Source organism: Leptonotus elevatus, chromosome 2, assembly GCF_054856555.1.
Source record: "Leptonotus elevatus isolate MCC_2025b chromosome 2, RoL_Lele_1.0, whole genome shotgun sequence".
NCBI lineage: Eukaryota > Metazoa > Chordata > Actinopteri > Syngnathiformes > Syngnathidae > Leptonotus > Leptonotus elevatus.
The window spans coordinates 36,916,935-36,932,497 of record NC_141240.1 but is presented as its reverse complement, the minus strand read 5'-3'; the positions used below and the strand labels follow the sequence as shown (position 1 = coordinate 36,932,497).

Below are 15,563 nucleotides of genomic sequence, written 5' to 3'. Positions count from 1 at the left end.
CCAAAACAAAACATGTCATGTTTTAAAAATGCAACAAAAAACGGTGAGTGTAACATTTTGGGGAGACACAGTAAAGAATGCCCACACTGGACACTGCCATGTCGCCATGATGCATCTTCTGTGAACACGAGGTTGCGCGCATTATGACGTCACAAATATGCAACACTACCATCGGAGAGGGGAGGGGTTGAGGAGTTGGGCACAACTTGAGCCACTATAGAGGGACCAACGCAGCATGTCTATTATTATCTGCAAATTTCTCTATTATCTGGTTTAACTGTTTGACGTCAAATAGGTTGAGAATTACCGATAATTATCGGCCACCGATATTCATGCATCCCTACTTTATTTTTCTCCAGTAAATGCATTCAGTTAATCTGTATTGTAAAAAAAATAGTAGGTTTACAATATATTTGTTTAATAAAACCAATTCATTCCTTTTTTGATGTGGCTCATCATTCAAATAACCTTGATCACATTTGATAGTTTAAACTACATTTATATGATGACGTTCTGAACAGAAGACACAAAAGTGGCGTCTCGTCTTTCACGTTTAGATGAGCGTCTATCAGAGAAAATACGGTGTGCATACAGTGATGCAAGATTACGCAGAATTCTGTTATGTACACATTCTAGGCGGCTAAGTGATGCTGTGATGTAACTCCACCATGTCCATACGCATGCGTCGAATCTCTGATCTTCGTTCTATGTGAGTCATCACGCCACAAAAACCAAAAGGATGTTCCTCTGTTCAGTAATAGTCGATGAGTCTGTAATTGTTGGAAGGACTCGTGTTGTGTTATAAAAGCAGCCAGAGCAGCTTGAAGGGCCGACGGACAGATATAGTCAGACATGTTTGTGTACTTCCCTGTACCGGCGCATGTATGTGACTTAAACACGTACACGACGGGAGCAGATCTCAGCGGAGTTTTGGACCGTGGGAACACACACAGTTTTCCACTCTGGAAGGTGTTTTCAAATTTTTGCATGTTCAAGCCACCAAAATACCGTCACCGTCCAAACGAAAGGAACTTCAGATAGAATATTTGGGAGTTTTTACGCAACCTCGTATAAACGGGCCCTCAGTTACAGATGTTTCCAAAAAGCTTTCTCTTTCATAAATGTAGAAATGAAATTAGGTTCTACAAAACTCCTGAATCTCAAAACACTCAAAATTAAAAAAAAACATTCTGTTGTAATGACTTACTAAGCTGTAAGAATGCTTAAAAATAATGAACACAGGGTACATTTAGGTCTACAGTGTTTACTTATTCTTCGCACACACATTTGGTCGTCTACTACAGCCATGTATCCTCCCCTCCCCTCTTATTAATTCTGTGCTGTGCCCTTGAGGACAGGTCTGATTGCTTTGGGGTGAAATCAGATATGTTAGGAATAGGTCCAGACCTTTCCATAGTGACTTGGCCAGAACACACACACACACACACGGACACAGTTAAACTACAACACTAAAATGTTTTGTTTTTTTTTCCTTTTAAAGGAGGAACTTGTTTTTATCTGTCCTCAGCCCCGGGCTTTCCATTAGTCTCAGCTAATACAAGTGATCTGAAAGCCTCTTATTTACTGGCAACGGCTCGCCTTGCATTCACTCACTCATGGCAGAAAGCTGCAGCCATGAAATAATACTCCTTGGCATTTATCTTGTGGTCAGTTCAGAACTGATAAAAAATTTTTTTGGAAATGATTCATGAGGTGTGTTTGTGTGCTTGTAGGCTCAGAAAACAAGAGTGTTGTCTTAGCCAGCACAGCCATTCAGCTCCTGGATGAGAGGAAATCGCCCATCGCTGCGGGTAAGTAGAGGATGGCTGCTTCTGTCTCCGCCACGCGCTCTTACATTGACAGTGGCTGCAAAATTCTCCTCTGACTATCGTACAGGAATCTTTGGCCTGCTGATCAGCTCTGCATTTGTTTGCCCTTTTGTCTTTCCCTCTTGACTTTACCGCTTGCTGTTGTGAATGAATTTACGCTCAAAAGAAGGTATAAAATGAACAGACAAAAAGTTGTGTAAACAATCAGATTTCCGTGTATCCGTCCCTGTTTGTGTATCGCATCAAAAGGTAGAAAATACAGTAAAGGCAGTGAAACTCAATGCAGATCTTTGGGTGCAAACTGGCAGCCAGTGATTTTTGCCATTTTTCTCTTTTATTACGGAATTTCTTGGGGGGAAAGTATTATCCAGTAGGGATGTAACGATAATGGCAATATTGTGATATTGTGCTTTTAAAATTGCCACAATATCTTCATTGTAATATTTTGATATTAAAAGCAGCACATCTGTTAAAAGGCTGATTGTTTTCCATTTGTGCCGTTCCAGCACCCTCTGGTGGTTAGTTTATTAGTGCAATTTAATTTTAATTTGGCATGTTTTGGCTTCCTATGTTTAAGATTAAGACCCACACTAAATGCCAGATGATGGGGAACATAACACGTTTGACTTCCTCCACAAATTCACTTGATTCACAATGTGTCTGTGCATTAGCAAGTAAGTGCCTCAAAAATTAAGTGTTATTAAATAAGTGTTATTAGTGATTGTGGGTTGTGTTAATGTTACCTGTATTATTTGCCTCAGTTTATTAGCATTGTATAAACAAGACATTTACATGCAATAGATCATGTTTATTTTATTTGAATTTGTATTTTTTTTTGTCCTACAGAAACCACCCGAACACAACCAAATTAAATAGTCCAATAAAAAAGACTAGATTCTGTCCCAGTCTAAACAGTAAAATATTGTAAAAAATATTAAAACTAATAATAATCATCATCATCTTTTTTAAAAGAGGTCACTCAAAGGTCGAGGAACGATCCCACAATCTTCAGCATGGGAGACAGCCACTCTACCACTTGAGCTATGCAATGCCTATGGTTTGTTAACATATTGCTGATGTGTCCAAAAGGAGACCAAAAATGATTGTCTTCCACCTGACACCAGCGATATACACTCTAAAAAGAGAATTGTTGAACCAATTTAAAATTACAAATTGAATTGTTGAACAACTTTATAAAATTGCTTTAATTGGTAAGACACGACTGAATTAAGTACGTCCAAAGTGAATATATTAAGCTTAATAAATTATGAGTTAATTAAACTTTGGATTGGAGTTACTTTGGATTAATTTAGTTCAGGTGAATATATGTTTAAATAACTCCTAATTAATTAAACTTAATATATTCACTTTGGACTATTACTATTACTAATGATGATGACAACGAGAGTGCTAATGTTTGTGTAGAGTGCTAGGATGATGTGTGCCCTTTTATGTGTTTGTTTATTTGTTTATTTATTTAGTGTGTGTTTATTGTTTTCTGTTTGGATGTTGATTCAGTGTCATCATGTTTTTGGGTTGAGCATTATGACAACGATGATGATAATGTTTAGTTGTTTAGATGTTAAGTTGTGTATGGATGTTTTTTGGGGGAGGGGCGGTGGGGTTGATTGTTTTTAAGGCTGATTTTTTGGTTGTTTTTTTCTCTGTTTCTAAAATATGTTTTTTGTGAACTTGTAAGATCCATGGAATGAATAAAAAAGAAAAAAAAAGTTTAATGAACTCATAATTGATTAAACTTAATATATTCACTTTGGACTAACTTAATTAAATTGTGTGTTACCAATTGAAGCATTTTTTTTAAGTTGGTCAACAATTCAATCTATAGTCTTAAATTGGTTCAACGATTTTCTTTTTAGAGTGTACTGACATACAGCAGAGCGGCATGGCTCAGTGGGTAGATTGGCCGTCTGCCAACCTGAAGGTTCTGCGATTGTTCGTCAACCCTTGAGTGCTATTTTTATATATATACATATATATATATTACTCTACTATTGTGTACAGTGTAAAGTTTACTCTGTTTAGTATGAGACCGGATATAGTCTTCTTTTAGAGTAAAATGTACTCTATGAAATTTACTGTGTATGATACGTTCTTAGTTTGGTTGTTGTTGTTTAGTCCAAAAAATTGCTATTCTTGAGAAATTACGGTAAATACAGTAATGAAATTAGGCATATACACAGATAAACAGGTGATTATGCACAAGAATCATAGGACAAAGCTGTATCTTGGCAGAGAACAACCATCGGGTTGTGAGTAACCATTGGTAAGACAAAGGAGGGAACAGAGAAGGGCAGGAAAAGAGAAACATTTTCACGGTGCCTGACTGCGTTGACATGAGAGCAGTGCATTGTGGGTATTATAGGCCTGGGGGAAACCGTTGGAGCAGAAGGACAGAGATGGGAGAGTCTGTGTGGTGCCACAGCTCCCTCTCACTCGCACAAGCAAGCACGCACACACCTACACACGCGTACACACATACATCAGACTCCTGGCAGAGCGGTAAACATGCAGCCCGCCATATTATTTTCTCAGTATTTTTCTCAGGTTGCATCCTTGTGTCAGATCTGTGAAGCTGCAATCGGAGTGACTAAACTAGCTTTAACAAGGAGACGCTACTATTACAAAGGCTGCTGATGTACAGTAATGATGATCATGGCTGTCAGATTGGGGGATGTCTGTAAGAATGATTTTATGTAAGAGAGTCAGATGGGAGGGGATATGTAGGCTGGAATGCAAATTTAGCGTAGGCCGGTTCGGGCCAGTTTTCGCTGGCCTGCGTTTCGAACGAGCTGCAGACTTGTGAATACGCTACCAGACTAACTTGACAGGACAGGCTGATGACATCACACGCTACGGTACCCCATGGGCCTATCGCACCCATCCTCCACCCTACAATTCCGCAGACATCACTTGAGTCAGAACGTTGCCGAACGCACGCACACACACGTGAATGCCAGCATATCTGTGTGCGCGTGTGTCACATCCTGTGCCACGTGCCGTGGGTTCGCTGGCATAACGCGCACAGCCATGAATGTCACGTCAGCCGTTAAGACCAAAAGCATCTGTGTATGTTTACATTATATGCTTCAGTAAGCTATAATTCAGTGCTGTTTTCCGATTATACATAAAAATAGCAAATATAACTGTAAATTAAACAGTCAACTGCAAATGGCAAAAAGCGTATTTTAACTTCTTTTTTTTTAAATACGGTAAGTGACATGGTCTGTTGTTTGTATTTGGGTTAGGGTTTAAAAAAAAATGGCGTATGTAAATATATAAAAATATGACAGCGGATAAGATTTAAATTTTAAACTGTTAATTAACTCAAGGGAATGGCTACGTTAAAGGTACACACTTATTTTTTTATTTTCAATTAACTTTGTAAGAGATGCTGCTCACCCTGGGAACTCTCTGCACCTTTTGTTTTTGTTTGAAACAAAAGCAAGGATAAGTAAAAGTTTAACATGTCAAGTATTTTGACATTTTTGGAAAACTTTATTTAATTTTGAAAATTATGGGGAGAAATGTGTCTCAAAATCATTCACACAAATATGTTTGTGATTTTCAAGTGTTTTTGAGATCCACAAATAAATCAGTGATTTTAATTTGAATGCGCGTTTGTGGATCGGCAGGTACGCACATTTATTTTTGAGACAAACACGCTGTTTCAAGATATTCACACACAGGGCAGTTATAAACATTCAGATGCTGAAAGGCCATCCCTCCTCCATCCGCTATGAGGCAGTGTATAAATATGTTCTATTTTAAATGTTTTAAGTGTACCAAAGACATATATATATTTATATATATATAAATATATATATATATATACATATATATATATATATATATATATATATATATATATATATATATATATATATATATATATATATATATATATATATATATATATATAGCATACAGAAGGCTTTGATGCAGCCTCTCAACTGCACAGAACGGTTGAAGCAATGGTAGTTTTTACAAAAACGGCCAGCAGGTGGAAGCAGAGCAAAAGAGATCAACCAGGGCCATGTTGAAAAAAAGCTAATTTACCCACAGTTCTTAACAGATTTGTGAATAATGATGAAACTTAACTATATTCTAATGCTAATTGCTGAAAATGGAAACAGATGAAAGAAGAGACTCTAATTATTCTATAGAACACAATATTCTGTGGGCCTTGCAAAATCCATCTAAATCCAGTAAAACAGCCGGGTGAAGGGGAATGCTTCAGTGAAAATGGCTGGGAGTGAATGAGTTTTAAACACATGTTGGAAAAATACAACCTTAATTTGCTTGAATAATTTTATGCCTGGTGCCTGTGGTGGTGTGCCAGCTTTCAAAGAAAATAGGAGTTATTGTTTGCCCAAATGCCATTCCTTCCGCAAGAATGGACCATTTGGGTGTACCAGTAGCACCCATGTCGTCTTGTTTTAAAAAACGCCAAACAGACAACAATGAAAGTTTATATTGATGTCATTATTTTCACCTGAGAGTGTATGACAGGGATTGGTTTTCCTTGGCTTCTGTTAAGGAATGTATCATGTGCTGCCCCATTATTTTATTCAAAATTTTGACTCATTTCAAATTTGTACAAATTTCCAGTTGCCAATGTACACCCGCTCACTGGTCAATACAAAATTACAGTTTTGTCGGTTAAAATGTTTCTTTTTATTTTGTATATTGAAGGAGATCAGCATGACTCACAAACAACACCTCAACTGACTGCTCAGTCAAAGTTTTGCATGTGATTTTGTGCAGCAGTACAATAATGGTCAATAATAATCTCTGTGTACCCGTAAATTTGTTATTGCTTCAAAGAAGTTCCCATCATCCCTTCAAGGGTTGTCAGAAAAATATCTTTCATAAAACATATTTTCTCTGCAAAACTATATCACGTTATCAGGCACAAACAATCAAATTCTCTACAAATACAGTATGTGCATTCAGTACACTTACACACACTCAAGCATAAACAGTAACACACTCACTCATATTTTCTCATCAAAGACAAATGAAAACATTACTGACACCAGCTGCCTACTATGAATTCGGAAACAAATTTGATATTGGACAACAAAACTAGAAACAACAGCTGAAAGACAACCACTTTCTGAAATAAATTTCCAATACCAGAACTCTACTAAGACCTACAAATACAGACTATTAAATATATCAGTTTGCATCTACTGTATCTGTGATATGCGTTTCTCAGAGAAAGTGGAATATATTAATTTTCATACTTTGAGTTCCAGTTCTTCTCAGTGCATAGTCAAATACCTGTGGAATTTAATTAGCTACCCAAGTTTCAGAAAATTACAGAGCCCCTCTGGTGCCAGGGTATGAAAGATTGTTTTTTCTTTGCTAGTATGTCATCTTTACCCATAGTTCACTAATCCGTACACACACTTTAGTAATCCGTACCCACAGTTTACTAATCTGTACCCACAGTTTAGCAATCTTTACCCACAGTTTACTAATCCGTGTTTACAGTTTAGCAATCTGTACCCACAGTTTAGCAATCTGAAACCCACCCTAACCCTAAACTGTGGGTACAGATTGCTAAACTGTGGATATAGATTACAACATTTTGGATACAGATTAATAAACTGTGGGTACAGATTACAAAACTGTGGGTACATATTAATCCCCCCCCCCACACACATTTTTTTCATACCCTGGCACCAAAGGGGCTCCGTAGAAAAAGTCAAGTCACACCAACATGATTAATTTCACACTCCTCATTTTTTTCTCTCCCCGTCACAGCACATACACACAAATATATCATCCAAATATGATTAGGTTAAAGGGTTGAGGCCCAAATTTGAAGTTCAGGGTTTGTGTTGTCATCTCTTAGGCGATGGCATTCTCCAATGGTTCCTTCTCGTCCAGCCTGGCATGATCGGCCGCACGGGCCTCTGCCAACTGCTCGTTTTTCTTCAGCTCCCGCTGATATTTGGCCATGATGGCAGCGTAGGCGCAACCGTATACTGCCGCTGCCAGCATCATCAGACACACGATGCCACACACGACTCCGGTGATGATCACGGTGGCGATGGCATAGCGTAAGTTGACTGGCCGATGCCTTTGCTTAGTCTCGCACTCTGGGATATTACCTCCCCCGCCACCAAATCCCTCCCCCATTGCCATGGGGACATGGAGCGCATGGCTTGAAGGATGAGCATGGTTGCCGTGCATGTGACCTCGCAGCAGCCTTTCCGATTCCAGATGATGAATGTTGGCAAATAAGTAATGGTAGCTTGTGGACATGCAGGCGTGGAAGAGCTGGTAAGGGACCTTCTGCAGATCTCTGTCCCTCATCTCTATGGGCTGGCTGCAAAGCACCTCATCCACCACGCCACCTTGGGAGCACAGATATACATCATCGGTTGCGTTATAATCTTTTTGGCACCACACTATAGAGATGACCTCAGTCATAGCTCAGCTTCAAACAGTTCATGGGCTTGAGAGGCAGTCGTAATTAATCTGGCCTATAATGCCTTTATTGAATGGGCTATACAAAGTGTGTTATGATTAATTGTAGGACTTCAGCAGGCACCCTCTGTGTCGCCCCCTGTAAATCAGTATTGTATTTGTCTTTCTGTCAGCACACTTTTTTTCAAGCTCTCGGGGTAATCACTGCTATTCTCTTAACCAGGCATTATTGTTTCAAGGCCCATTGTTCTGTTCTGCGCCACTTGTAATTTACAGCTTTTAAAGTAGGCAGCCAATGGTCATTTTGTTATATACCGTACATCGACAGTACATGCCAGGATAGCTCTCACACAGGAAAAAAAGAAGTGTATTTGTGCATGATAACTCAGTCAAAAGACGACTTTTGTGCAATGTCACATGATTTCAGTATCATTCAGAACTTGCTTTCAAACTGGATCTGCTAATTTATTGACACGGAGGGAAGGTGCTTCGTACAAATCAAGCATAACATTAGAGCTGCCAAACGATTACATTTTTTAATCAGATTAATCACATCTCATAATTTTGGTTAATTACAATTAATCGCTGAATTTTGCCCACCAAATTTAAAGAGCATTTGTTATGTGAATTACTTCTACATTTATTATTTGGACGCCACTGCACACGCTCATCCTCCTCTTTTTCTAATCAGTTACTTACTTGCATAATTTAGAATTTAAAAAATGACCCCAATAGTTTGACATGAACAAATATTCTGAATATCATACACAAACATATTCGTATTAAATGTTTTACTTGAATGCATGTAGTTATGTTTATTGCTTGAACACAACCTGTGCTAACTTTAACGTAGCCATCCGCTGTAAGCTAATTTGTGGTCAAAATTAATAGTGTGATTAATCTGCTTTAGTGCATGGTTAATGCAATATTTTTTTGTGATTAATCAATGAGTTAACTCTTTAACTTTAACAGCACTATATAAAATATATATGAGTTTTGTCAGTAATTTTTTTTTTCCGAAGAAAACAGACTCAAGCCTAAGTGAATCAATAATCACTACCAAGGAATTAATTCACTTTTCTTTTTTTTTATCATTTCAGGTACAGTATCTTTCGGAAAAATCGTGAAGCCAATACCATTTGACATTTTAGACTTTTCAGTTTTTGCTAGTATGCTGCCCTTGTCCACGGCTCATCAATTGAAATTAGGGCAGTGTTGCAAAATGGTCCAACAGTTCAGTAACAGTCTGCCAATATTTATGGATCTCACACTTCTCCAGTTCATAGTGCAAGTTCACTCGATCCGTTGCACGTTTCTTGAAACACGATCTGGTCTTGACAAGCATGCAGTTGAGGGTCTGCCTATACTGATGAGTACACAGAGCTCTTAGAGCAGGCGTTCATTCAAAGCCAAGAGAAGTCCTGAACTTGGTACGGGTAAAACTTGATCACTCTCTGACACATTTGTTGAATCTAGCTTTCTTTAAAATTCTGAGTCCCAGTGCAGCCCTGCAGTTCAACCGCTTGCTTAAGCTTCCGCTGTGTGATTTGAAACTCGTCATGTGTAGTATAAATTGTACTACATGTTGGAGCAATGTGATGGCCATAAAGCTCCTCAAACTGGTAGTGAACTGCAGTCGGAAAGTTCTTGCTGTCAATTTTGCAAACTGCTCCAATGTCCAAGAGCGAGCCATAGACAAATAGACTTGTAAAAACTGCCAAGCCTAAGATGTCAAATGATGATAGCCTTTCAGCTGTTTGAATGATACCCGAGACAAATCACTAGAAAGGAAGTGGAAATGACTTTTAGGACTCTCTGTACATGTACATCAAAGCAGTGCAATAACGTTTCACAAATGCACATTCAATGACACACTGACACAAATACACATTTACTGTACACTCAAACACACCTATTTGGTTCTGTTTTATGGGACAGGCTTAAAGAGGTTTGTAAGGCTATGAATCATATTTAGTCCATTTCAGTTTTTCTGTCATCCAAACATATTGATATATTCTATTGATATCAAGAGGTAATAAAACATCCGAAACATTTGCAGCACACGCACCTTTGAAGAGGTAGGTCTCTAGCCACAGTTTGAGGCCTATAAGATGGCAGTCACACCTCCACGGGTTGCCTCGTAGCGTGAGACTGGCCAGGCGGGCCAAGGCCTCCAGCAGCGATCGGTCTAATCGCGTTAGCCTGTTGTGGGCGAGTCCCAGGTGGCTCAGGTTCCTCAGATTTTCTCCCATGGCTCCGGGCAAACCCCACAGGCTTCGTGAAGGCACATAGGAAGAAAGCAAAATGAAATCCTACAACCAATAATGTTAAAATTCCATCACGGTCCGATCGAGACAATTATGATGCCTAACCTGTTGTGTGAAAGGTCAAGGTGTGAAAGTGAGTGAATGGGTCCAAACAACCGCTTATCAAGCTCTCGTAGGCTGTTGTAGGCGAGACTGAGATGCTGCAGAGTTCTGAGCCCCAGAAGAGCAGTTGGGGAAACAGATGTTATGGAATTATTTGATAGATCGAGAATGCGAACAAAGGGAATTTCTCGAAAAGCCATCGATCCGAGGCCTCTGATGCGATTGTCTTGGAGATACAATTCTTGAGTATCCGGATGTAATCGTCGGGGAATGTCGTATAAGCCTCGACCCCGGCAGTCCACAGATTTGGTGTTAGTGTTGCAGCTGCACTCTTTTGGACAGGCACGTGACAGAGAGAGGAGGGAGAGAAGGCAACACACCAGTATCACTGCAGAGACAGAAAGTAGTCATTATAAATTAGGACTTCAAAAATTTTAAAACAAGGTTTTAAAAATAATGTGATCACGTTAATACACTTAAAAGCGCTTAGCATAAAAAGTCAAATAATCACACACTTAAGATGTGCGGGATAATCACACATTATAATTACAACCATCAAATGTAAATCCTAAAACAATAGTGTATTTATTTATTGCATACCAGTGGTTCTTAAAACCCCTTCTCGTTCCGACGGCCCCTTCGATCAAACCCCAGGGGTTCTGTGAGTCAAACTCACGACGACAAGACCCACATCCGACTCATATGATTTGTGATGACACACACCACTTGGTCATCATTGGCTGCACGTTATACGCTACATTACTTAGCCTGTGTGCTGCAGGGTATTAGTGTGTTCAAGTTGACTTGTGACTGTCGTAATGGTTCGTCTTATGATTTCTTTCCTATTATTTTAATGCCGTCATAATATGTCAAGCCAAAAAAGGAAAGTGGTCGAACAAATATGTGCAATATGAATTCACATAGTGTATATAGAAATCTATACATTTAACTTAAATTTGGAGGGTTCAAGAGGAGTTTGTTGAATACGCATAGGAAACTAGTGGGATTCAGTACCTCCAACAACGTTAACAACCACTGCTGTATAATAACAGTCACTATTTTGTGTACACATTCACATTTTTAAATGTGTCCAAACGTTCTGTCTGGATGATACAGATCAGAACTAATTGATTCAACTTGGCACATTTAAAAATAAATCTTAAAATTACTGCCATCCACACAACTCATTCGTTTGGCTTCAATAAGTCAAATGGATCATTTTACATTGTGTTAAGTTTACGTGAGGTTAGTATGGCGTTCGAGGAATTCAGATGCGTAATACTTTACAACTGGGGTAACCAATTTTTTTGGAGCTGGCAGCTACTTCTTCAGTACTAATTGCAAACTTCTGAAATAACAAAATTACTTGGATTATTTGGGGTAAATCATCTCCTCATCCTCGTTGTGCTCGCTAGCTTGTGTCTATGGTTTAGTCATGCACTACAATACTCAACTTTGAAATACTTTACTACGTTTGTTTTTAAATATTGTCATTTATAAATTTAGACCAATGCAATTGTGTTTTAAAAAATAGCAGAATAGAAGCTTTCTGATAAGTGGCACTATTTTATTTTATTTTTTAAGACGTGCAATAGACAAAAAATGGATTAATCTTGCTATCGAGCTATTTTTAGAACAGGCCTGCAGGGAGCTCATGTGGTCCTTGTTGTCCAATGTTGGTGAACCCAACTTTAGAATCTTAGAAAAAAAAACATACGATGTTTTCTTTTAGGATAATGATGATGTCATCCCTTCTGTTACTGTACACCATTTTTCCAGTCACACTACCATCATAAAGTGGAGTGTGTTCAGTTTAACACAATGAGCTCACATTTTCATGGTCTTAAGTACAACATAAAGTAGTTTGAATAGTTGGACATATTTGTTTCAAGTTTCCGTGAATGCTGCAAAGGTCTGAATGTAACGCATAAGAATGATGCTCACTCACACTCCCACCTCTCTGGCCTGCTTAGACACGGGCCCTCTGTGACGTCAAAATCTCAAACCGCAACCCCTCACCCACTCGCTACCCACACACAAATCCATACATAGCAGATATTGGGTGTCTGATTCCTTTCGAGTTGACTTCACATGCCCATTCCTCCTGGAACATCACAGCAGTATTTATAGCATTGGCTGGACTAGCTTGAGGCTATCTGAAATGAAGTTCAGGCCCAAGCCTGTGAATGCAGCTAGATAATTGTAGTCTATTTATTCTGAACAGATTGGTAGGCTACAAAATGATTTGCTCTTCAAATGCAACAAACGTAAACATTACACATTACACAGAGTTTAGAAAGCATTGGGAAAGTCAAGTGACCTCAGTTTTAATGAGTCGTATCTTAGTTTTAATGTATTTTTTTTTGTTATTATTTTTGTACTTTTACATTTTTTACAGTATTCACCATTTCAACCTGGTATTCCTATGCAGAACTTATTTTAAACAGGTATAAAACGAATCACCAAAAAACAGAGATCAGGATCTAATGTGATCATGTCCACTGCAGTCAACAAACAAACACATCAGGAGTTCAATAGAAGCATGACGTACTGTAAATAAAATTAAAATGTTTTAAGTCTACTGTGTTGTGTTTAGGAACAATTCAACTCATTCTTCCCAATTAAGATAAATCCAAGTGGACCAATAGACATGCTTTTTTTCCAACAATATATGAAATTCAAACTTTCGAAGAACATATTTGTGGTTCTTAACCTTGTTTGAGGTCCTGAACCCCACTAGAATTCAGCAAGCATTGTGTTCTTTTACTCTCCATCTCCATGCATCTGACGTAAGTGTTCCCTTTTTGCTAGATAGCTAGTAGCTCGCATCACTCAATTCAGCTAGAGCACTTTTAAACAACCACCGCTGTTTTCTTAAGATGGAACCCAAGTGCATTAGACGCAATGAAAACAACAGAAGCCCCAGAATTTAACCCTGTGGAACACCATATATTCCGTTATACATGAATTAGTCCGGCCCCTCGACGTAGTTAGTATGAAGGGATTACAATAATAAACAGACATACCGTCGCAACAGTCAAAAGTCTCTTAATGATCACACCAAATTTCCTGCAGCACAGATATGCCCAGGTTAAGAACACTTTGAATTAATATGTAGTATCATTACATCTCATAATTAATACACAAGTGTTCCTTGAAAGAGTGCGCTGACACGTGTGTATGCATCGAGCGCTTGCATGGCCACACATAAACACAGCATCAGCTCAGTGAAGCATTGTAGCTGTAGAACGAGGTCAACACTGGAGAATGGCTCTGTGCTCTCATGTGTCCCTTCAGCCCCAAATACATGCAGAGAGGCTTGTAATGATGTGCACACGCAGCCCACAGCAAGTGGCTACCACGTTAAGTCAGCCTCATACCAAAGCCTTTTTTTCGAACAGGAAGCTATGAGGGGCATTGCAAAAAGACAACAATAAACACAGCAAAGACAGAGAAATTGTTTTTATATTTAAACTGTTTTAATTCAGGGCTATTTAAAAACAAGGTGAAACATCTTAAGGCCGGGAACTACAATATATAAATGTTTGCTATTATTATTATTATTATTATTATTATTATTATTATTATTATTATTATTATTATTGTTGTTGTTGTTGTTGTTGTTGTTAGTATTATACTTAAGCCATTGCTGTATTAGACAACCATTTATACAACATGCTGAAATCATGCAGCCTACTGAAATTATACTGCCCACGTTAAAGCACACTTACAGAATTTGTAACCAAAATAATTGCTCTCCTACCTCTCATATCTGCCAGACGTCCTTTGACCTCTTGAGTTTTCTGTCCTTTTTTTTTTTTAGCTCCCCTTTTGGGTTCTAGTGAGTGACCCTTGTCCAGGCTCCATTAGCTGTCATTGAGGCTAAAAGTCCTTATTGTCATTTTGGTTGGCCAATATGGTCAATGAGCATTTTTTTTTTTAACAAGCCAAGAAGAGGCTTGGAAAACCTGTGTTGTTCTCCGAATTCTTAACACTGCCTACGAGCGTGAAACCCCATCAGAGGGGCCGGATCAGAACACAGAGCTTACTGCCAGCTAAACAGCCAGTGTGGGAACCACTGAAACACTTTCTCTCTCTCTCTCTCGCTCTCGCTCTCTCGCTCTCGCTCTCTCGCTCTCGCACACACTCTCTCTCTCTCTCTCTCGCTTGCAGCTTGTTTCTTTCTGTCTCTTTTATTTTCCGTCATCGTTTTTTGTGCTTCAACATATTTTTCTCCCCCCCTGCCTGGGTATTTTATCTTCAAAATTGTACGTCTGCCTTGCTTGCTTTTTTGCTCACTCCCTCTGTCCATAGTTATATCAGTAAAGTGTCATATCTCGGCAAACAGCTGTGCCTCCTAAATCTTCAGGTCCACGTGCACTATGACATTTACCGCCACTCCTATTTCTAAGGGCAAGAGCTTAAAGTTGAATGTGGAGTGTAATATTCAAACAATTAAATGTGGAAGAACACACACTTGAAGGATGCCCAGTGTGGTGGCATGCTCTAATGCTAATACGCGTGTGACGCGGGCAGAGGGGATGGCAGAACGTGCTCCCAGCACAGTAAAGAAGGGGGGAAAAAAATATGCACCAATGCACACATGAACACACGTAGAATGAGCAGGATGTTAAGCTGTTGCAGTAAATCTACATTGAATTCTTTTTGCTAAGCTCTTTTGAGCTCTTGGGTCAATTGAAGGAGAGGCAAAAATGGACAAAGGATGAGGCAGATTAATGAGGGAATTGTTTTCTAATGGTTATTATTATATTTAAGCTCGCAATGTGACCTTGGATCTTGTTGCCTCCTTGTCCATCCATATTCCCATCCAGTGACTTTCCTTCTCTCTGACGTATAAAACTGCCGTTTATGTCACGTGCTTCTATGCAATTGGCAATTCAATTTT

At 38.8% G+C, this 15,563-nt stretch overlaps 2 protein-coding genes across 3 annotated transcripts in view; one reads left to right on the top strand and one right to left on the bottom strand.

The window, feature by feature from the left end:
* cacna2d3a (calcium channel, voltage-dependent, alpha 2/delta subunit 3a) overlaps positions 1-15,563 on the top strand; it is a 107,371-nt gene that overhangs the window by 73,177 nt on the left and 18,631 nt on the right. For both annotated transcript variants that reach the window (XM_086068362.1, XM_086068363.1), the window contains one exon: positions 1,734-1,811. In XM_086068362.1, the coding sequence (XP_085924488.1) occupies positions 1,734-1,811 (78 nt within the window). The remainder of the gene's footprint in view (positions 1-1,733; positions 1,812-15,563) is intronic.
* Positions 7,527-14,774, bottom strand: lrtm1 (leucine rich repeat transmembrane protein 1). Its single transcript, XM_086068364.1, has 4 exons — positions 14,421-14,774; positions 10,661-11,045; positions 10,357-10,562; positions 7,527-8,215 (listed from the first exon to the last, which is right to left on the bottom strand). Exons 1-4 carry the CDS (start codon positions 14,425-14,427, stop codon positions 7,707-7,709), a joined length of 1,107 nt encoding a protein of 368 aa, XP_085924490.1. The 5' UTR covers positions 14,428-14,774; the 3' UTR covers positions 7,527-7,706.

Bases quoted from the DNA above. Each gene is read 5' to 3' on its own strand.
- lrtm1 (XM_086068364.1), bottom strand. The intron at 10,563-10,660 runs GTTAGGCATCAT...GCCTTCACGAAG, and splicing joins CTTGACCTTTCACACAACAG to CCTGTGGGGTTTGCCCGGAG. The intron at 8,216-10,356 runs GTGCGTGTGCTG...TGTGCTCCCAAG, and splicing joins AGAGACCTACCTCTTCAAAG to GTGGCGTGGTGGATGAGGTG.